Source organism: Rhinolophus ferrumequinum, chromosome 2, assembly GCF_004115265.2.
Source record: "Rhinolophus ferrumequinum isolate MPI-CBG mRhiFer1 chromosome 2, mRhiFer1_v1.p, whole genome shotgun sequence".
Taxonomy (NCBI): Eukaryota; Metazoa; Chordata; class Mammalia; order Chiroptera; family Rhinolophidae; genus Rhinolophus; species Rhinolophus ferrumequinum.
In genome coordinates, this window is record NC_046285.1 from 71247027 (window position 1) to 71269306 (window position 22280).

The following is a 22280-nucleotide window of genomic DNA, read 5'->3' on the forward strand; positions in this document are numbered from 1 at the left end:
TGGGAAGACAAAGATGCAGCTGGACTTACTGGGGATTCTCGAGGTTTACAATGTTAGTAAAAACAGCCATCAGAATTATATTCCAGAATTTTACCATTACACGTCCAGCCGTTCTTTGAATTAGCACCCTTTCAAAGAGATAAAAAGATTAATAGGTACAATAGATACAATGATGGACACATGACACACAAGTGGATGGGTTTACTGTTTCCCCGAAAATAGACCTAGTCAGACAATCAGCTCTAATGCGCCTTTTGGAGCAAAAATTAATATAAGACCCGGTATTATATTATATTACACCCAGTCTTATATAAAACCGGGTCTCATAGTAAAATAAGACTGGGTCTTATATTAATATTTGCTCCAAAAGACATATTACGGCTGATTGTCCGGCTAGGTCTTATTTTCGAGGAAACACAGTAAGTGTGGATGGACAGATTGACAGAAAGTTGTAAGTATTAGCATTTACGGAACTTTAGGTCAAAGTTAAAATCATGTATACTAAGTTGCCAAGCTTATTGCTGTCATTGCTTCTCTTCAGCATTGGGTAGATGGCAAATTGTGAAAATGATTTATAATCTTATTTTGGTGTAACATGGATGCTTCTGTGAAATTGTTATAAAGATGTGTTTATTTAAACCTGTCAGTCTCCTCCCTATTCTTTGGTGAAATATAGAAGGGTGAAGGGCAGGCTAGTCATCTCCACGCAAAATTTCACTCACAATGGCAGTTTTGTGGAAAATGGTGGTAAATACTACAGTTACTCCTACTCCTACCATTAACCACCCCGCCACACACACACACACACACACTAGAGAAAGGGCTTTCCATCCATTCTTATTTGAATCTCCAAACAGCTGGAAGTACCTGGGTTTACCTTTGATTAACAAAGATTAAGCAGGCTGCCAAGAACATTCACTAGTGGCAGAAGAAATCCTGCTTGCGGGTTCTGGTATCAGAAGCTTTTCTTCCTCTTCCACTCCACGATTTTAAAATGGACTGACTTTGTTGTTTTCATAGCTGAGTCTCCAGCACACAGTAGACCTTTGATGGAGAAAGATAGGAAAACAGATAAAATCTCTATAAAATAAAACTCCTCGTAAGCTTTTAGATAATCTATTATTAGTGGTCCTTGACTTTTATTAAATACCTAATGTAAAATAAACCCTTAGTCTAGGAAAAGATTTGAAAATAAAAATCTGTACTCTTTCAGCAGTAACCCTAGTTATCTGGTGAGAAGTTATTCAGTAACATCCTTCAAGCAGTTGGCTTTGGAAAAACACTTCCTTTGACCCAAAGGACTTTCATAAAGCATTTTAGCCTTTAAAGGAAAGGAGAGTTCTATTGTGTTTTTTAAGTGCTGTGTGAGCCCATTTATTTAAACTAAACACTGAAGAGTCTTAGATTTTAGCAAACCTAACTGAAAATTTAGCTAAAAACAACTCTTTGGGAACCAGATGGTGCAGCCACCATTGGGAGCCGAGGGCAACTCTCCTGTTTTCCGGAGTGCATGTCAGTTTAGCTCCCAGAACTCATAGGACAAAGATGCCATTAATTCGGGGAGCCTGTATATCCTCGTCACCCTCTCGACCCCATCCCTGCCAAATCAACACATTCTCCCCCTCTTGGAAACTAATGCTTTCAGTAAAATGTGCGTCTGTCTTGGGGAGGAGGGCAGAGTGGGAAAGGATGCCGTCGCCCCAGGTTTTCATCTCTTATATGACCTGAGGCAGCCAAGCCCTATACTGCAGAAGAATAGTTCTAGAGTTTGAGTTAATGAGGGCAAGAAGAAAGAAGTTAAGGCCTATCAGGGGTGCAAAGCAATTTATATATTGACTGGATCTCTCAAAGAGCATTGGATGAGGGACAAGGGTAATGAAACTGAGAATGACAGCATTCAGAACTATGATTTTATGACATTAGAAAGTAGAAAAAAGGAGAGCTTTTTAGTTTGTGGATGCCACTTTCCAATTTTTGCCTTAATTTCTCTGAATTCTTGACCTTTGGCCATGTGGTTAGACAGGTAAATTATTTTCCCTCTGTTCGTTCTATATAGTAATCTACTGGGTTATTTCCATTTATGAGTACCTAGGTCTTCCCAGCATATGAGTGAAGCAAACTGTAAGGCACAAGGATTCTTTTAGTCCTCTTTGTTTAAGGGCTTAGTTAGTGTTTGAGGCTCATCACTTCTTCACTGGTGTTGGATGGACTCCTGTGAGGGTCAGCGTATAGGCCACCAGGTGGAGTTTTTAGAGGTGGTTATCAACTGCCAGTTGACAGCTGCCAATTTTCCCTTAATCCTCAAACCTGAGGCCTATTCCATCATCCATGCGATAGCTTCCTAATGGTAGCCTTTGAAAGATCACTATAGCTGCTAGGTAAAAGTGATGTTTAAATGTTAGATCTGTGCTTACAATTTGGTGTCAGTAATCTGCCTGAATGTAAGGCCTAGGTCTGAGATTTATTCCCTAAACATTTATTACGCAGACACTGTGTGCCCGCCCCCGCCCCCCCCCATGCATGGTCATTGACTTTGTGGGATATAAGCTGTGCACGTGAAAATCACAAACATAGGTCATTACAACACATTGTACATTGCAAGGCTGACAGACTCATGGACATTTATAGGGAGACGTCAGACTTAAGTGGTGTGTGTGTGTGTGTGTGTGTGTGTGTGAGTGAGTGAAGGTAAACTGAACAGCCCAAGGAGTAGACAAGGATAATTAGTTACTGCAATTGTAATAAGACCACCATCATCGAATTGTCTTAGCTTATACTTGACCGGAAAGATAAACACCACTCCCACAGTTTCTGAGACGATCAGATGAACAGAAAGAAAAATCATGGGAATTAGGCTGACTGGGCAGAAAGCCAGCAAGGTATGGCATCCCTGGAAGAAATAGAAAGAAGTCCTAAATTGGGCTCGGCTTGAAAGAGCTTCCCTTTTACCTCTCGTAAGTTGGAACTTGGCTGGCCCTCACCAAGAGGAGCCCGAGCTTTGCTTTGCTTTGCTTTGCTGGCTCCATGGGCAGCTTGTGCAGTGATTGTAGGCAGTTGTTTCAAGGGCTGCCTCACTGTTGCTCTCATTTCTTTGACTGACAGGAGACATAGGGAATAGGTGAAGGGAATTAGAAAACAGCTAGAGGGAGAAACAAATAAGTCATCTTCTCATCTCCTAGGCCTTGCATTTTCTCTGAAAGTTGATTCGAGTCAATGGGGAAATCGTTAGTGGGATATTGTGGCTCTTGAAGGGTTTCTTATTTATCGATGCCAAGGGCTCTTTGGAATATGCATTTCTTTTGTTCTTTTCCTCCATAGTGGTAGGAATTCTAGATAAAATATTAATCATAAAGTTTTTTTTCCTATCATTTCCAGTTGCAGAGATATTAAGAGTTATGGCTGCTAAGGCTTGGTACAGCTACAATTTCTTGCCCACGTGTCTTCACAGAGATGACACATATGCTTTTTATTTTGCTGCCATCATTCTTCATGAGATGGCAGGGCATCAGTCATCACTGCGGTGGAAAAATGAAGGCGAAGGAGAAAAGCACCCGTCTGTAAGCACAAGATGATGTGTTTGTCTGCAGCAGTAAAGGACAGTTTCCTAGTGCAGAGACCAAAAAAGGCTCTGTGACTTGTACCTCTGGAATCACATTCATCAGCAATGAAACCAGAAGCCTGACCAGCAGTTGATATGGCAGAAGTGTTTCAGGAAGCTGTGTTGCTGTCGACATAGGTGGAATTCAATCCCCATGGGCAGTGTAATGCAATCACAGAGTCTGGGCTGGGATGACAGAGTAGGGGTACCTGCCCCCCAGAATATCACATCATTGTGGTGGGGTGCTAGTGCCCTGAGGGCAGGTGCTCTGGACGGATGGCCTTCACGGTTCTCAGTTGCCAATGGGAACCCTACCTGGGCATTTCAAGTGGCATGCATTGTCTGGTATTGAGATGTCCAGCTTGCTTTTATTGTCATCAAGATCTTATTTTCCATTTTGAGAAGCCAAATCAAAAGGACAGAGTGCTGTGATGGGCACACATACAATTAAGTTATGACTATGGTAATAATGGTAGTTACCATGGCCTGAGTATCAGCTGTGTATTTCACACGGACTCTTCCCAGGCCCCATCTGAGATGGAAGGTGTTGTTATTCTTAGATGAGGAGACTGAGGCCTACAGCAAGTAAAGAACTGGAATGGGACTCCTGTAATGCTAAGGAAATTTGTGTGCTACTATGATGGACAGTTCTACCTAATCACTTGCCTCTTTACATTGAGCATGTGGAAACTGAGTTCTCGGTCCTAGAGCAGCACATGCCCTGGTCCTCCCCACAGTTGCCTGGTTCTTCAGACACTCTAGGACCTCAGCAGAGTGCCACACTGGTGAACAGGGTCTTCCTGTGAGATGAAACATGCCTAGGGATGCCTCCTTCATGACTTCATTCTTCTCCCAGCCATTTCTATGTAACGACTCACCACATCAGCCCCACTTGAAACTAGAATAAACAGTTCCTGGTGGGTATTTTTCAATTTTAAGGAAAGATAGAAGTCTCTTCGGACCCGGGGAAGTGGAAGTGTCTCTCAGCAGGAGTTGTTTTTGTCCTGATTTTTCACACCAAACTGGAAACACCCATCCCCGGGAAAGTGCAGAGAACTCTTTCTATATGACAGATACCAATGTTTTATATTGTCCTGAGTGAGCATTTAGTTTATTTTCACTGGACTTCAAACTCCAGTTTGCATCTCAGCTAGGCGGCCTCCACGTGCCCTTTTGGTGTCACACAGAAGCCTGGGCATCAGAATGGGAAGAGCTGGGAATCCAGCCAGCCCCACTCATGGGAATAAATGGTTTCTTTTATGTGTCAGTAGGAAGTAAATCAAATGACCCTTCTGTGATTCACCCTCTTTAAAGTTCTATCTGACCATGAAGCTGAGAGGGAATTGGCTGGAGGAGAATAGAGTATTTCCTGAGAGGTTCACGAACTAGCTCCTCATGTTTCTTCATGGCTAGTCCTTGGTCCTTCATGTCTTTGCCTTTTGTTTTTGAGTGTTCTTAAAGTATTGTAGAAAAAAGGTCCTCAAGCATCTCACTTGGTTAAGAAGACAGAGTCTCTCCATTGGGACATCCTGGCTCTTTCCTAGCAAAATGCTCTGCCTCCCTCAACTATACTACATCAGCTAATTAGCCTCTTTATAGATTTTTTTTTCCTTCTCCTTATTTTAATTCTCAGCTGGTATTTCTGTAGGCTCTGGGCCTTGGGAACTGTGGAGTCATTTGTTGAATTTCTGGCAGTGTGAGCCTGTCTAATAGTTTGCTTTCAGTTCTCATGCATAGTGAAGTAGGCACAGGAGGCACAGAAAATAACTTAGGAAAAAAACAAGACTTGGAAAAATCCTGAAACAGCCATGTTCAAAACAAGCAAGGTGGTGAGGCAGTGGACTGTTTTTCTTTTGCCTCGTGGGGGTTTATGTTTTCTTTCGTTTTTCTCTGTGTGGCAGAGTAATAAATGACTGTCTTATTGGAGGCTCAGAATATCTTGTTTAATTCTGCTCTTTTCTTGTGATTCTGTAGAACTACCTTCCTTCTTGGTCCATCTGGGGAATTAGCGCCCCCACCCCAACACACACACCCTGTGCCCATTTTGAATATGAAACCAAGGAGTTGGGGCAAATTTTGAAACCACAGAGGACTTAGAAAGTAGAGCAAACTCTTGCTGTGTTTATGACTGTTCTGTGTCCTTCGGATATTTCTGAAACACTGAGCAGCAGACACATCTTTGGCCTTGAAAGGTACTCTGGGATATGAACCACAACCCCTGAGGGTCTGCAACAAAATCAGCTTTGTTTTTTTGGGACCCATGACACAAACCATTCCTTTGCCCGTATTCAGGCACCTCAGTTGGAATTCATCGTGTCTCTTGACTTATCAGACAAGTCTGTGTTTACTCTCCACTGCTTTTGAAGAGGTGGTGTAGTAGATAAGTACTTAGGCTACCTGTGAAGACCTTTTTTGGAAATTTGCCACTGCGAGATGTTTTAAAACCTGTTGATGAACAGGTGATGTCTAGGCAGTGAATAGAAAAACAGTTAAAGCTTGTATCTGGACTTTGCAAAACAGGGAAATTTCAAAATGATGTACAGTTCGAATCTGAAACCGTCTTTATTGTAGCGAAGCTACGGAGCATGACTTGTAACCAGACAACATTTGTCACCCAGACAGCTTTAGAAAAATCTCCTGTTTCCTCATGGAGTGCAGGGGTGGGTGGAATGGGGGGAGGGAGTAGACCGTGAGGAATCTTTTTGGTATATTTGAATCTGGGAACTTCCATAAACCAAAGGGGAGTGATTGATAGTTTCTCTGCCTCTATCGGGTGGTGTTGGGCAGATGTTTCTTTCAAGAACTTCACTCCTTTATTTTCTATATTGAATTAGCATCAAATAAAACACGTTGCAACTTCAAAATCAGCTGTAACCCAGCAGGGTGAGATATAGTTATGAACCAAAATTAGGGGATGAAGCTGCAGTGGGTAGGCACTGCAAATTCCAAGTGATTTTCAGATACATTGAAAATGGCTTTCTCTTTTTGAACCTTTGGAAAAGCCATATGATCAATCTACATGCTACACCCCTTTTTACTTTGCTTCTCAGAACACAATTCCTAAGGCCATTACTATACTCCAAATGAGAACATATTTATCTTGCTTATTCAAAAACAGTGAAAAATCAGATCATATTTTCTGCAAATAGCTTCTCTGTGCTTATATTTTGTATATCTTTCTGATTATGACATAGGATTAAAACAATAAGTCTCTGTTGTGTTATCTGCTCATGAACTTTATCACAAAATAATGGATGAATGCTATAAAACTAGGATTTCCAGTTAGCCCTTAAGTCTTAGTTGTAAAGGGATGGATAGATCTATGTGTCTGGATTACTCAGCAGTTGAGAGTCTTCATCCAGTGATAGAAATTTGATTAGTAATAAGATTGTTGTTTGTTTTCCACCAAAAAGAGAGGCTTAAGGGATTATTAACATCAACACAGTGCAAAACTTCTGGGTGATGTTTTTCTAGCTTAGTTTATTTTGGTGATGTTTGCCCAGAAAAACGAATGAATATACTCATACATTACAGGGAATCTGGATTTTTATGTGGAACTCGGTGGATTATGCAGGGAGGGGTGAGCAATTATTAAAACCCTAAGAATCGAGTTCTCCAGTAGTTTGGGTGAAACCTGAAATTCTGTAAAGTAGTTCGTCCTCTCTTCCTCGTGGGTGTCAGCCTGATAGAGGAACAGTGTGGGTGGTCTTTGAGGTCAGAAGAATTGGAGAATGGACTTTAAGAAAGTCAGTTAATCTTTTAAAGACTATTTTGGTTTCTATTCTACAAAATGCCTTTGACAATACCCTGCATAAAGAAGGTCAATATGAATGAGCTATGGAATGTCTTTGTTGTTATCTACAAGTACTAGAACTTACTATTGTTCTTGCTGAAATGAGCATAAACTGAAGAAAGAGTCATTTGCATTTTGGTGTGAATTGAGAATTTAAGAGCAGATTTTTTTTTTTTAATGAAATGTAAAGACAGATTGAGGTGGCTCCTTGTCTGAGCCATGTCCAGATCCTGAAAGTATGAAACATTTCATAATTTTGCCTGTTGTATGTTTTTATAAAGCAGTTATCCAAACAATGGAAGGCCAGCTAATTGCAACCTTTGTTTGACTTCTCCTGAAGTATTGAGTAGAATGAAGACATTTCCTGGTATTTTCCCATTTTTGATAACCAATTTTTAACTTAATTTTGTGGGTTTTGTTATTTCAGGGAGAGGGTAACTTGATTCAGTTCATCGGAGTTCCGTCTGGGGAAGATGGTGGAGAGGTTCATTGTTCTCATTTATTCTAGGGACTGGGTGGCCCCGACAGCCGCAACGTCTTCCTGTTTGTGACACTTGAGAGAGAATTGAAACAAAGCAAAACAAAGCCGTCTTCTGATTTCTTGTATTCCTAAAAACTGATCTATGAGAAAGGGGGGTTAAAACAGCCATTTGGTCCCAAGCTCAACATGAGGGTTGAGGTGACAGAGGAGCAAGTCAAGGCCTCATCACAGATTGTGCTTTTAGCTGGATTTACCAGACAAACCAAATCTTAGGGTGGAAGAGTAGATCCAAAGTGAGGGCTCCGAAACCAGAGACCTTCCTAGCCTCCCTCAGGCTGCCAGTGGGACTTTTCTGAAGACCTGGTTAAATATTCATGGGTACGTCAGTTATTTCACAAGACTGAGTGATTGGCTTACTTCTGCCCGCGAAAAATGATGCATTCTAATACAGGAAATGCTTCTCCATACCTTCACTCCATTTAAATTTTCTTTAAATGTCCATGTTCTCTCTTACTTGGTAAAATGCCAGCTGTGGATTTTCACGTTCCTGGGGAATTGGATGATGTCACGAGGACCTAGTGCACCTCCATCCCACCCCCGTTTTTTTGTTTTTTAACTTTCTTATAAAACCTGGTTCAGTTTCTTTCATAAAGAGATGAACTAAACAAACTGCTTTCTTACATCAGTTACGTTGTGAATGCCAAAGAACCAGGTCTATGCAATGATGCACACTCTTGTTCTCATTTAATTCACATCGGCAGGCCACACGCTTGCTTTAGGACTTCACCTTCTACACCTTCTAAGTGGGGAGAGACATGCAGCGTTAGCACCGTTATATTTTAATATGCAGTCTACCTCTTGAATCATCAAAAGATAAATAGTAATGTATGACACTTTCAGATATAATGTTGTATACAAGATGCCATTTCTTTCCATGATTTTGTTTATATCCTCTCCTCTGTCCCTAACCCCAATTTTTAGCATCACCTGCCTGTATAAGTGAACACGTTAACTTTCCACCAGCTGCTCAGATCTCTTTGGTTTCCTAGTTATGTTCAGAGCATTATCTAGAGTACAGTTTTGAGGCCTAGTCAGTCATTTATTTAGTACCTAGCATATGCCCTACACTAGGCTGTAACTTCTGGTGAGCATATGGAAGGTGCAGAACCATTCTCCCTCCCGTAAATTGCTTACGGTAAAGACATACTTATGAAAAAAACAAATCAAAAACAAAAACAAAAAAACTAGTAAATAATAGAAGAGTGTTTTTTCAGGTGAGCTATTAAATAAACAGCACACACACACACACGAATTCATCTGTGTAAATAAATATCCTTCCTTGAAGAGAATTCTACATCTTTCTTTCAAAAATGAAGCAATTGCCTGGCATATCTGGGGGCTGCCTTCTTTGAGTAATGAAATGCACAGACCACAGAGTTGCTTTTGAGTCATTTATTGTAGCTTTCCAATGGTTTTATACAACTTGACCCCTCCCCTCCCTTACCTGTTTGAACAGATGTTAACTTCTTTCAAAAAATCAAATATACTTTCTAACAAATAAAGATAAGTCGTAATTCTTTTTTCAATATTCAGAAGAATGTGAGGAAGGCAATTTCAAAATGATTTAAACGTCCATGGCATTAGTGCCTAGAGACAAAATCCATTTTGAGTGCAAGTCTTGGTGGTTTAGTTAATTATATTTGCACACATTATTTATGTTAAATATCAAATAGTGTACGTAGGAAATTCAGGTTCTTAAGAATTTAGGCCCCAACTAAGTGTGTGTGTGTGTGTGTGTGTGTGTGTGTGTGTGTGCAAAATTAATTGTGGTTTTAGCATTTATTTTTAACCTTTTAAACTGCAGTTACTTTTGCACCAACCTCGTATGTGTGTGTGTGCACGCGCGCGTGTGTGCATTCATTCATTGTGTGGGTCTGAGTTAAATGAAAAATCTCACAATAAGGAGCACCTTGCAAGGCCCTGGCAGCCTGTTCTAGCCTCTGCCTTAGATTGCTAACTTGCCCAGGTCAGGGGAAATTGTCCTAAGACAGTGGGGGAAGGTTGATAACTATTCTGGCTTTTCCTACTTCTCATCTCTGGGCCCAGCGATCAATGCATGTCATCAGAATTATCACCCAAACATGTTCAGACATCACTGCAGGCCTCCGACCGCAGGAGAGACCAGGCTCATGCTGGAACAGACCAAAGCCGTGTGGACAGTCTGGACATCATCATCTTTTAAGGGACTCATCACTTCTTCCTCCTTCAGGAAGTTTTGAAGGAGGACGTCTGTGCCCTGATGTCTGCTGTTTGGCTAGGTCTACCCAGACTATATGCGGATTCTAACATGTGCTGTGGGTTAGGCTCATCTCCAAAGAGGTGTTGCCCACCTGTCAATTGTCTGGCAGTCAGTGTGTATAGGTGATACCATTTGTTGGGTTTTGCTGTTTTTCCTGCTGCTGTTTACTGTTGTTTCCCCAAAAAGAAGACCGGGTCTTGTATTAATTTTTGCTCCAAAAGACACATTAGGGCATATTTTCAGGGGATGTCTTATTTTTTCATGTACAACAATCTACATTTATTCAAATACAGTCATGTCATCATCTTCTGGAACATCATCATAACGTATTAAATGCATCCGTCTGGCTGACGATCTTAAGTGGGGGTTATTTTGGGGGTAGGTCTTTTCAGGGAAACACGGTGGATGAGCTTCTGCCATTCTTCAGTCACACAAACACTTTCTGATGCACAGAACACATTAGGCTGGTGGTCGTTTGTTATTGGTGCCTTTGAACAATATACGTTGTATTAGACAGTGGTTTTGGACACCATCAACTGTTGATTGCTGTAACAGAGGATTAGAAGAAAAATTTAAGTCTCCAAGTAAAAGCCAGAAAACCCAAAACTAATAATAGAAATTTGTAGGATTTTTAATGCATTATACATTTTCCAGACTTTCAGAGGTCAGCTTACTTAATTCTTCCAACAGCCTTAGGTATCATTACTTTGGATGTATGGATGGAGACTGAGACCCTGAAAGATTTAAGTGATTTGCCCAAGGTCACACAGATAATTGGTGACAGCGCTTGGTGCACAATCAAGGGTCTCTGGCCACAGGGGCGCTGTTCTTCCTCCTCCCACAACTAAAGGAGTTGGAGTCCTTGCTTTTCTCTGAGTTTGCTGCATGGCAGAGAAGGAGTAGGGTAGAAGGGGTTAATCGCAGGAGCAGGAAGGTCTCTTGCCCCTGTAAGAGCTGTAACATTTTTTTCCCTCTTCTTTCAAATCTATCAGGTTTGAGTGCAAGAGATTAAAGAAACACATAATTCAGATTTCTAGGAATCCATATCCCTAAACACATCAGGGACCAGAGTTTGGGTTACATCTATAATTTTTAAAGTGCTGAAGCTCTTTAACGCAAACCTCACTCCTGTCAACATCAGTTTCCCAGGCAAACGGGGCCAGCTGGTCTCCCCAAGGGCCTCCCCATGAATGTTAGAGGGTGCTGATGCTACCAGAAAGAAAAACCATCCAGGCATTGACGAGCTACCTCGCAGAAGGGAGAGATCAGTGTGGGCTGAAGTAAATGGGGAAGTCTTCCGAATACAGGACATCTGAGCTGTGGAGTAGAAGTTGGGTGCCAATTGGATGGGGAAGTAGTAAAGGCAGAGACATGGAGAAGGTATGTGGGTATGGCTAAGGGCCTGGCCTTAGCAGCTGTGTGGTCTTGTGACTGTGCCTCACTCTCCTCATCTGTAGAATGGGGTGGTAACAGTACCTACTTCACATGGGTGATGTGGGAATTAAATAATAATTTATGTAAAATCCTCACCTGGCAAATAAATACTCAGGAAAAGCAAGCTATCAGCTACGAGGTTAATGAGAAACAGAAAAACTAGGAGCAGTTGGAGAGTATTAATAGGTTGGGTTGGATGGACCCTGGCTGACAGAGGAATACCCTGCCTGCTTCAAGAGTGGGCGCAATTAATAGCTATGGAATAACTGTATGTGAGAATGTGTGAAGAATCTGCAGCCTCCTCGCTTTAATATACAGTAAAGGGCAGTAATAACTAATGTCAGAGGTAGCAAATTTGACATTTTTTTCATTAGTCTTTTGTAATGAATTATTCAAGGTTGAATTATGCTAACGTTTACCACCCTAGTTCCATTTGAATATGTCTCTATATGTGTAAAGTCTTCAGGGCTGCCGAGGGCAGGGTTAGCAATGATTAACTGCAGGGGGCCTATAATTTGCCATTTCTACCCCAGCCACTGCATCCTTAGATTGTCTGGTAATGGTAATGAGGGCCTGAGTGATTCTTCATCAAAGAAAATGAAAGCCTCGTTTACATTTGAGCAAAGCTGATGTTCACATTTGGGTGTATGCCTAAACGTACCTGGGCTGAAAATATGTGATATAACGTCTTAACTTCCTAAATCCTAAAGCAGCCTGGTACTTGACATCTGTGTAGTGAAATAATGGCTAACACGCCACTTCAGGCTGGATTTATGTTTTATGAGCTAAAATGGTTCCTAATTATTTTTGTTGCCATGCTAGGGAGCTATTTACTTTGAATGCTTTCATAATAAGAAAACTCTATGCAAAGATACATTTTAACAGAATTTCATAAGCTTCTACACTAGCAGTAATAACCAGAATACTGAAAATAAAACTGTCACTTTCACTTGCATTTTAAGTCAGATTTATAGCTTTCTTTCATTTATAACTTGGTCCTAGACTGAAAGCAAAATCACCATCTTATTATTTCTTATTCAAAGGCTGGAAGAAAAAGGTACCAAATGAAATGATTTTATATGAAAAGATCACAGGATTTGGCAGTAAAGGTCTGGATGAAAGCCTTGGCCTTCTCATTAATTACCTGTGACATTGAATAATTCACCTAATCTTTGGTTAGTAAAATGGGATAATACTGATACTATAGCTGTATTACCTGTAATGACACCCACTCTTGTGACTCACAGCCTGGACTTTTCATGACCCAGGTCGGTTCTGTTTTTAAAATCTTAAATTTGCAGCACCCCAATCTTAGAACGCAATCTTTGACTCTCCTCGTTTATACTCCCTCACACCGTGCACTCCTGCTTGTGGATGTTGAATACGCCCCCCTGGTCTCTTCTGTCAGTCTCTTGGTCCCCACACAACTTTAATAACTTATCTATCCAGCCTTGGTCCCCATGATTCCTTAATGTAATTCTTTTAAGCCAACATGTGCTATCTCCTCCGCCCGTTGTTCTTCCAGAATATCCTTGCAAACCCTTCACCGAAGATCAGTTCAGCCATTTGCATTAACTTCATCTGTCTCCCTTTCCACTGCCCTTGGCTCCATTACTGTCCGCAGGCGGCCTTCTTGCCTGCCTCATAGAGAAAGGGGAGCCACTGGACAGAAATCTCACAATGCCTCCCTCTGCACGCACTGGCTCACCGATACCCATCCACATTCTTCTTCCATCCTGTCTTGGTGTAATGCTTTTCCCACTCAAGACTCTTCCTCCTCCGCTGGTATGGGCTCCCTCCTTCTGTTTCTGGTGTCTCCCACCTTTTCTCCTGTATTGCCTCTTTCCTTTCAGCACACAGACATTTTTCAATGAGATCTCAATATCGGTTTCCATCTCATTTGAGACCGAGCCAACTTTTTTCTCCTCCTTTTTTCTCTCCTTGGTTACTTTCCGTTGTTTTCCTTGCCTCTGTACAGTTTGGTTTCTATCTCTGCCTCATAACCTGTGCTTCTATCCCCAGGGGCCTCGTAATGGCCAGACTGAATGAGGACTGTTCAGTCTTTATTTCGCTTGGTCTCCTGTAGCATCTGGTTCTGACCATAGCCTCTTTTTTGGAAATTCATCCCAAACTCCTTTCTCAAATTTTCTCCTTCTTGAATTTCCAGTGACATTACAACTTTCTCTTTTCCCACCATCTGGTTGGTTTTTTTTCCCTTTGTGTCCTTTGTGCGTTCTTCTATCTCTGAGACCAGCTCTACCTCCTGAAGTTATCCCTCTCAACTGGGCTGCCTCGTAAACATATCTCTCTGGATATCCATCAGGCTCCTGAGAACCTGGACGTCTCAAATTGAAGTCACTTCCTGTCCTCTTTCCCCTGAGTCTTCTTTCTCAATGAATGGTACCCCTATCCACCCAGATGCACACAGCAGACATGTCAACTTCTTCTGAGAGTTCTTCCTCAACTCTCCAACACCCTCTATGAAAGTCTTGTTCATTCTACCACTTCTTCATTTCTTGGATCCACTCTCTTCTCTCTGCGACAGACTTTGTTTCAAATTCTGACTGGTTTAGTAGTCTACACCTGTTGGTGGAGGATGCATACACTGTAGTACCACTGCTGGATAGTAGTGGGTGAGGTGGTGAAGATGGAAAGAGGGTGTCCTTTCTGGAAGCCAGCCTGATCCTGTAACTCCCATCTTAACCCTTTTAATGTCCTACTCCTTAGCATGACATGGAAAGTGCTTCTTGATTGGGACCCTGTCTAGTTTCTAACCTTATTTCCGTATGTCTGGGATGTCATGTACAGATTCTGGCCCTTCCTAATATGTTGACCAATACTTTCAAGCTCAGTGCCTTAAATGTCCTTTCTCTTCCTCCTGACCTAGTCCCTTGGATCATTTAGGACTGAATTAAAGTCTTAACCTTTGCTTCCATTCCTGCCTAATCCAGTTTGAGTTAGTTACTCTAGCTCCTTTTCTGTGTAATGTTGGGGCATCTGTCCATCATAATATCAGTTTCTTAAGCTGAGACTTTCTGTAAACCCAAGATCTTGAGAGAGAAACTAGTGCTAGACAGAGTAAGGTTGCAAGTGAATTCCTGAAAGCCTTGAGGAATATTTTTTTTATTTACTAAAATGAAGCAATAAAGAAAATGCAGTAAGTGAAATGACCGTCGATGCTGCATATCTTCAATATTTTAAGTAATTTTTAAGATGCTGCATATCCTAAATAATGCATATATTGGACAAGTCATTAGCCTCTTTGTGCCTTAGCTTCCTGGTCTGTGAAATGAGGATAATCATAGTTTGTTATGATGAATTAATATACGTCAAATGCTTAAAACAGTGCCTGACATAGTAAGCACTCAATAGGAATTAGTGAAATAATAATTTTCACTTACCAGCTATGATTGCTACACACTGTTTATTATTTCCAGCCCCTCTGTTTTTACTGAGGTGATTAGAATCTGTCTTGTTGTGAAGTAAAGACAAATTTTCTTTGACTGATTCTCTACCCAAGTGTTCAGGGGGGTTTAATTTATTACTCATAGTTGTTAAGTCATCTGTTTCTCCACTGTTGTCTCAAAGATGTACCTTTTTTTTTTTGACTTGGGGAGAGTTTTGAGGTATTGTTTATCTGAGCCAGTTCAGCTGAGGGCAGCTTAGTATGCATTGCTCAACTTCCTTCCGCAGAGCACAGGGTAGGCTCTGCCCCTGGTACCCAGAATATGGCAGAGCAGTCGGACCTGGCTTCATTACCCTCTTCTGAAACACATGTGTTCTCCCTCCCTCCCACACTCTGCTCTCTCCCTCTCTTACTCACACACCGCTCTTTGCCTCTACCTCAAGTTCCACAGTCCAGTTTTGCTTGCCTCTACTTCCTTTGTTTCCAAAGATGCTGTGCACAAGCACCGACTTCTGCTCCTTTTCTACTCCTCACCTCTAGGTCTCTTGTTCTTACTATTTCCAACAGGACTTGATGTTCATTTACTTATATTACAACCTTTACAATGTTAAAAACATTATAATGAAGGAAAGTATGACTATAAGTTCAATGAGGGCAAAAATACCACTTTATTCATATTTGTGGTGGAGAATCAGGCATTCAAAGGAAAGTTACCATGAGATGAGATTTTCTACCAGAAATAAATGTATAAATTATAAAAATCACCACACCTTCATGATACCCTCTTCCATCATGGAGGATTATAACACCTTCACGATACCAAAATTATGAGGATCTAATCTTATTTTTGTAAAAGTATCAGTTTCCATCTCATTTCAGACAAAGCCAACCTTCGGTAAATGTCCCAACCTCCCTAGGTAACTCTGACCCTTTTAATTACTTTCATATGTCTGTAAGAAAATTATAGAGATTTCAATTATAAATCTAACGTTCCTCTTATTTTTAATATAAAAAGGTGATCAACTATTTTAGCGACATTCACGTCTTTAATATCTGTCATTTTTTCCCCCACCTATTCTTTAGGCTATGGTATCATAAATGTGTTGACACGTTTCCTTAATAATTTTTGCTTCCCAAATTATTCAGGTCCCCCTCACAGGGTCTGCTAACTTCTCGAACATCGATTTACCTTGTGGAGTTTGTATTAATTACATCATGGCCTAAGTGCAGTGTTGAAGAGGAAAGTCTTTGTTTTATAGGACCCAAATCCCTACACAGCTGGCTCTTTGATATATAATGGAAGTAGAAGTTCAACAGACCTGAAGTACTGTGTTCTTTTATTTCAGCTTCCTTTCTTTTCCTAATCATTTGCTTTACTGTTGTATTCCCCAAGAGTACCTGAGAATATTGGCAATCCATAAAAAAATCGTACATGCATAATTATTGGTGTATTTAAATACAAATAGTTAGGAAGCTTATACAGATTTTTCTCAGTAGCTTCCTTCCTCCTTTTTCATAATCTCATAGTAATTTCAGGTGTCTTGAAATCTAGACAAGCTCTTATGATATATATGGAGAGAACCAGTAAGTGGTTATCCTATTGCAATTGAATTAATCTTTCTAGTAAATGAAGTATATTAAATATGGGAATGTTGATTAATAAAATACAATGATAATGTTCATTTCCATATGCCCTCTGTACACAAACAGAGGAAGGCAGAGGCCAGCAGATTGAATTTCAAATTGAAAAATGTAAAATTTTTCTTAAAAGTTTGTTCACCTAAAGCTGTAGTAGAAATAGTATGTGGCCAGACTAAAGAGTGATTTTGTACTGGCAAATATAAATTGGAGTACAGGAAGTCCCTTTTTTGCTATCATTTATTAAACTCTTTGAGAAAAGTCTCCCCCTTCTTTGCCCCGCCCCAGGATAAGTGACTATATTTGAGAATGTATTTAGAATGTTGATCATTTGAGTAAAAGAGTGTCTTGCTGAGAATCATATAGCACTAAGCACGAAGTTAAAATTGTATCATCACTTTTAAAAAAACAGCCTTTCTAAAAATCTCAATTCTCTTCAATTTTTGTCTGCAACATGATTGTTCTTGAAGGACCTTGCAAAGTAAATTAAGGAAGAATATTCTGGGTCTAATAAAAAGGGTTCTCTCTCAATGAAACAAGATAGATTTCTTTCTTGCTATTTTTCTTTAAGGTAATTATTGTGTTTCATAAGGACAACATATACGAGAGATTTTATTTTTAATGGTGTCATCCCCAAAATAACTTGATGCCATGACACAATGTTAGTCATGATTAATTTTAAAGAAGCCTCTAAAAATGAAACAAAGGGGGAAAAACTTACATTTTTATAAATCTTTTAGGAGTAAAATCTATTTAAATGAAATTAAATTGCGAGAACTGCAAAACATTTCAATAATTTTAATAATTGTGATTATAATTCAGACCCCACAGAGATAGGCACAGTGTTTTATATATAATAGATGCTTAGTAAGTAGTCTATGAATTTAAATCTTAAACAACAGGTTGCCATGTTGTTCAATTCTAGGAAGAACCATTCCTGTAGCAAAAGAATATGTGCCATTCATATAGCAAAGAATAGTGTTTCTTGAAGTTGTGTGACAATGTGGCTTGTGAATAGATAAGAGGGTGTTTTAGCTTATTATAATTACGATGTTCATTTTATGTGAAATTAGTAGATTTTCTTCATACGACCTTACTTTGTAAAAACTTGACTACATTCCAACGTGCACTGAAATCTATTTCAATTAACAGTAATGATGCCTTTTGGGAAAGCTTTTATTGACTGCCATTTTGCTTAATAGTGGAATATCGTTCTGATTGTACTTATGATATATTGTGAGCCTCTGAACAGAAATTGTCAAGGTTAGACAGCTCCATTGGAAATGATCATGAGCCAGACAAATGAAATGTAGACTCAATAAGGTGAGTCATAAAAAGTCACTCTTCTGTTTGCTCCTGTTTGTATTTTTGTCCGGTAAGGGAAAACAGGCAAAACAAGTATTTCTATTTCCCTTGTTTATAAAACACATGAAAAGTTAAAGAGATTTGCCTAGAGCCTTATTGAAAAATCGAAAACAGATCAGATTTTGAATAGAATGTGTGTGTGTGTGTGTATTTTTTTTACTCCTTCAGTTTCACTGCATTTACTGTCTTCCAAAGATTTTTCATGACTTCAAAATTTGTTTTCTAAAATGTATTCTTCTCAAAAGCTTTCAAACAATATTTTAAAATGTAAAAACAGAAATAGAGAATGTTTGAAAAAGTGTGATCTAAGCTTTTTAAGCATAATGTATACAATTTTGATGTATCTTTCAATAGTCAGATCTATAAACTGTTGAATGTCCATCAATGATTAGTAAATTAATACATTGTCTTATTATTATTGACATTAAATTACAATCGTTTAATGGTTTGTTAAATCTAAGACAGATTTCTGGTTGAGTTCCTGAAATATCATAAGGTATGCTTAAATAAGGAAAGACTCTAAGTTATTTGCTTAAATGAGCACCATTTTGATTTTTTTTTTTTTTTGTACCATCCCTTCTGAAGAGAGAAGCCACCTAAAGCATTAATGTTGCAAACACAAGAGTGCTGGGCTAAATGCCAAAGAAGTGCACACTGATACTGATCTTCTGGATGGTAGGCAAATACCTAAGGCTCAAGGTAATACAAATCAGGTCCTGGTAGCTAGGCTTAAATTAGACTTGATATTTGAGTCTTTGGCCATATGCCGATAGCTGTTCCACAGCTGGAGATGAAGAAGAGGAGGAATGAAAGGCAATTCTTCATTCTTTTGTGTAGGCGACCTTAGCTGATTGAGGTCTAAAAGGTTTAGTCGAAGTTGCTAGCTCCATCCTTCCACATTTGTGTCAGGGAAAGATTGACAATGTTCTCACTGGTTCAAAAAGCACAGCCTCATCCTTATTGGTTACCTGAAATGTTGATCTATTGACTGCTAGCAGCAGCTTTTTAGTACTCTGTATTATATAATTTGCCAAACCATGTTGTTAATATCTAAATAAAACCATTATATATAGTCCCACAAATAAATCTTCCTAGATAAAATATACTCTGATTATCAGGCATATAAATTTATAACTCTGTTATTTACCCTTTAAGCTTTAGGGAGAATTTTAAATAAAATAAAAAAAGAGGGAGGTGATACATTCTTGCTTGCTTATTTATATGCAAGGCTGATCTGAAGGGAAAATGTGACCTGCAAAAAAGTGGCTTCTCTGAGCCCCAGTTTCCTTATTTGATGACAGTGCTTGTTCTGTCAGAGTTGTTATGCCTTTAAAGAAGAGATGCTATGATATTTACGAAAGAGACAGAAGGATTTGAAAAAGTGATTCCACAAGGAGATTCAGAATCCATTCTTTCAGCACACGTTGATTGAGCGCAGGCATTGCTCTGCTGCTGAAGACAGAGGGGTAAACAAGACAAAGGGAAGTGTCTGCCCTCGAGACCCCTCCATTTTGGAGAGAGAGATGTCTAGTATACATGATAAATTAATCAGTCGTATACTTTGTTAGATGAAAGCAGTGAAGGAGGACAGTGAGAGTTAGGGCAGAGTTGAGATTTTAGATAGGTTGTCCAGGAATAGGTTGTCCAGGAAGGGACTCCCGGAGAAGGTGATTTCTGAGTCAAGATCTGAAAGACATGAGCTAGCAGAATAGAAGGAAGAACAGTGGAAATGCGTGTTGGAGGAGAGGAAGAAAGGCACAATACCTGGAGTTTGGCGAACAATGGGGCCTGTGGTTTTGGGGGTCCCAGGAGTTGAGGACAGTCATAGAGTCTCATAGTAACACTAAAATCACTGCAATATCATCATTATTTACCCAGTCATGATACCTGTGTGTGTGTGTGTGTATGTGTGTTTAATCCTTGTTATTTTATACCTGTTTTAAAGTAAGGAAACCGTAGACCAAAAGTAACTCTAGACCCAGGAAGTCACACAAGGGCACGCCATGCCTCCCCCAAAGCCTTTACCCTGAACTTCCGCATCCCCCTAAAGGGCCTGCGAAGCTCCAGTTCAGATGGGTGATTGTCTCCTAGATTAGGGGAAATCCCTGCTTGAGAAGAGAAGATTGTCAGAATAGTCAGCAAGATGCTTTCGTTGCCCTTCTCGCAATCCCTCATCAATCAGGCTAAGATGGAAGCAGGAAAATGAGGTGGGAGGGAAGAATTTCACTGGAGTCAGGGAAACTTCGCCCTCCTTGAGAGAGAGCTACCTGACAGGTCACAGTTGGATTGCAGCTAAATTTAGCTGCAGATCAATGCATTTGCTAACTAGTCAGCTACACGCCTGGTCTGGCCTACCCAGAACTCCGGGTGTGTCATATTTACTTAGAAGAGCTCTCGTTTTTTTCTCAGGGTGTCATCATATTTCTCCCACCTCCCCTCCTCCAAGATTTTAGACATACGTGTTCTCAGCATTATTGTCGGAGGGAGGGCATAGGTTTCTGAGAGGCTCCAGGAGTACTTCCTCCCAGCCGCTAGCTTCCCAGGGATTATGTGTTTGCTGACAAATTGCTGTTGTCCATACTGGCCACTACTTTGAAAGGTTATGAATATGCGAGAGCTGTCCTGCATTTGTAAAATGGCTTCCAGTTTTCCGGTGTTCTTCTTGTCCTCTTGCCCTCCTACCCAAAGAAGGATTTGCAGGCCTTTGCTTGAAAGCACGCTTGCTGATGCAGTCTGTGCTGACACGCAAGCCTTCTGTTGGGGGGTGAGAGTCTCAGCCTGTGCAGCGATCTGGGCCTCCAGCATGGCAGCTGGAATAGCACTGTGCCGTTATCATTTCTCTCAGACACCGTGGAGGAGCCATACTGGGTGCTATTCTCGGCCACCTTCAAGAAGCTTGAGTTCTTTAATTCTCAGAGACCTAAAAGGTGGTGAATGGTTGTTAAAAATATAATGTTGCTCATCTTATTTTTTCTTTAAAAAAACCAAAAAAAATGCATTCTGCTTTCCTTATTTCTTGGAAACAGATCACTTACAGCAGTGGAAAGATTCCTATATCCCTTCATTTGAAGAACTTGTTGGATAAAGTGAAACACCTTTATTCTTACATAATTGACCTTTATATTTTAAGCGTAAAGCTTTATCATGATTTACATTTTAATGAAACAAAATAATGTAAAACATTCCTGAATCCAGCTACCAATAGTTAAAAACGTAACAACTGAACACTTGAGTAGAGGGAAAGAACACATCACATACACACTATGAAGAGTTATGGAGAAGACCCAAAGAGTTTTGAGAAATGAAAATAGGATATCTTTCCAAAATTAATGTAATTAGCAAAAATGATAACTTTGTGTCAAATCTCATAAACCAAATTATATTTCACCCCAATACTATCTCATTGGTTTGTTTTTTGTTGTTGTTTTTTTAATTTAGGAATCCTGCTTAACTGGGAGATAGTGAAGATTTTGGAGTTGGCCTGTATACAACAAAAGTCAGATGGAAAGTGGTCTCAGGGGACGTTGGTACTACGTATGCTCTAAAAGGCCATGGGTGTTGGAATTTGAGAAATATGACCCTCATTTGTAAATGCCGCTAAGCAGAGAAAGAACAGTGCCTCTTCCATCTCCCCCCACCCTCTCCCCTCATGGGAAATCCCTGAAGGCCAGGCCTTATCTTTTGATCTTTGTAACCTTAGTGCATTGGGGGATGTGACCTTTAATAGAATCCAACATTCATTGAGCACCGATTAAATGTCAAATTCTTTTAAAGCAGGGTCTGGCAATCTCGGCTGCATTGGCATTTTGGGTCCAATAATTCCAGGTTGGTGGAGGGGGATGTCTTGTGCATTCTAGCAGGTTTAGTAGCATCTCTGGCGTCTACCCACTAGATAGTAGCAGCAGCAGTTATCACATTCAACAAATATCTCCAGACCGCCCCAAATGTCTCTTGGAGGCGGGGCCAAAATTGCTCCTTCAAGGGTGTGAGGTAGTGAGGTAGAGAGTTTTTAAAAGGTAAAAAAACATACACAACTGCTTAAAAATTCCACCCCCCCAAAATCTATATTGACATCTGGATCTATAGCTGTGTATCTCTACACACACATCATTACAGTATTCCTTCAGAGCAGGCATTTCGTTGCAATGCTCATTGTAGCCTTTTTTCCGTGGGAATCATTATGACTCCAGTAAATTGCTCACTGCATGTCATCTGTCACCTGTGTTCCTGCTTAGATACAACTAAAGCCGATTGAAATTGATTTTT

The 22280-nt window shown here is 40.2% G+C and overlaps 1 protein-coding gene across 8 annotated transcripts in view; it reads left to right on the top strand.

Annotated features, from left to right (window-relative positions):
• The window catches only part of TNIK (TRAF2 and NCK interacting kinase), a 364653-nt gene that overhangs the window by 177672 nt on the left and 164701 nt on the right, over positions 1 to 22280 (top strand). Inside the window, exon 1 of one of the 8 annotated variants that reach the window (XM_033125431.1) lies at positions 18644 to 18713. The exons of the other annotated variants lie outside the window; for them this stretch is intronic. Within the exon in view, the coding sequence (XP_032981322.1) occupies positions 18651 to 18713 (63 nt within the window). The 5' untranslated portion in view covers positions 18644 to 18650. Of the gene's footprint in view, positions 1 to 18643; positions 18714 to 22280 lie in introns of those variants that run through there. 8 annotated transcript variants of the gene reach the window in all.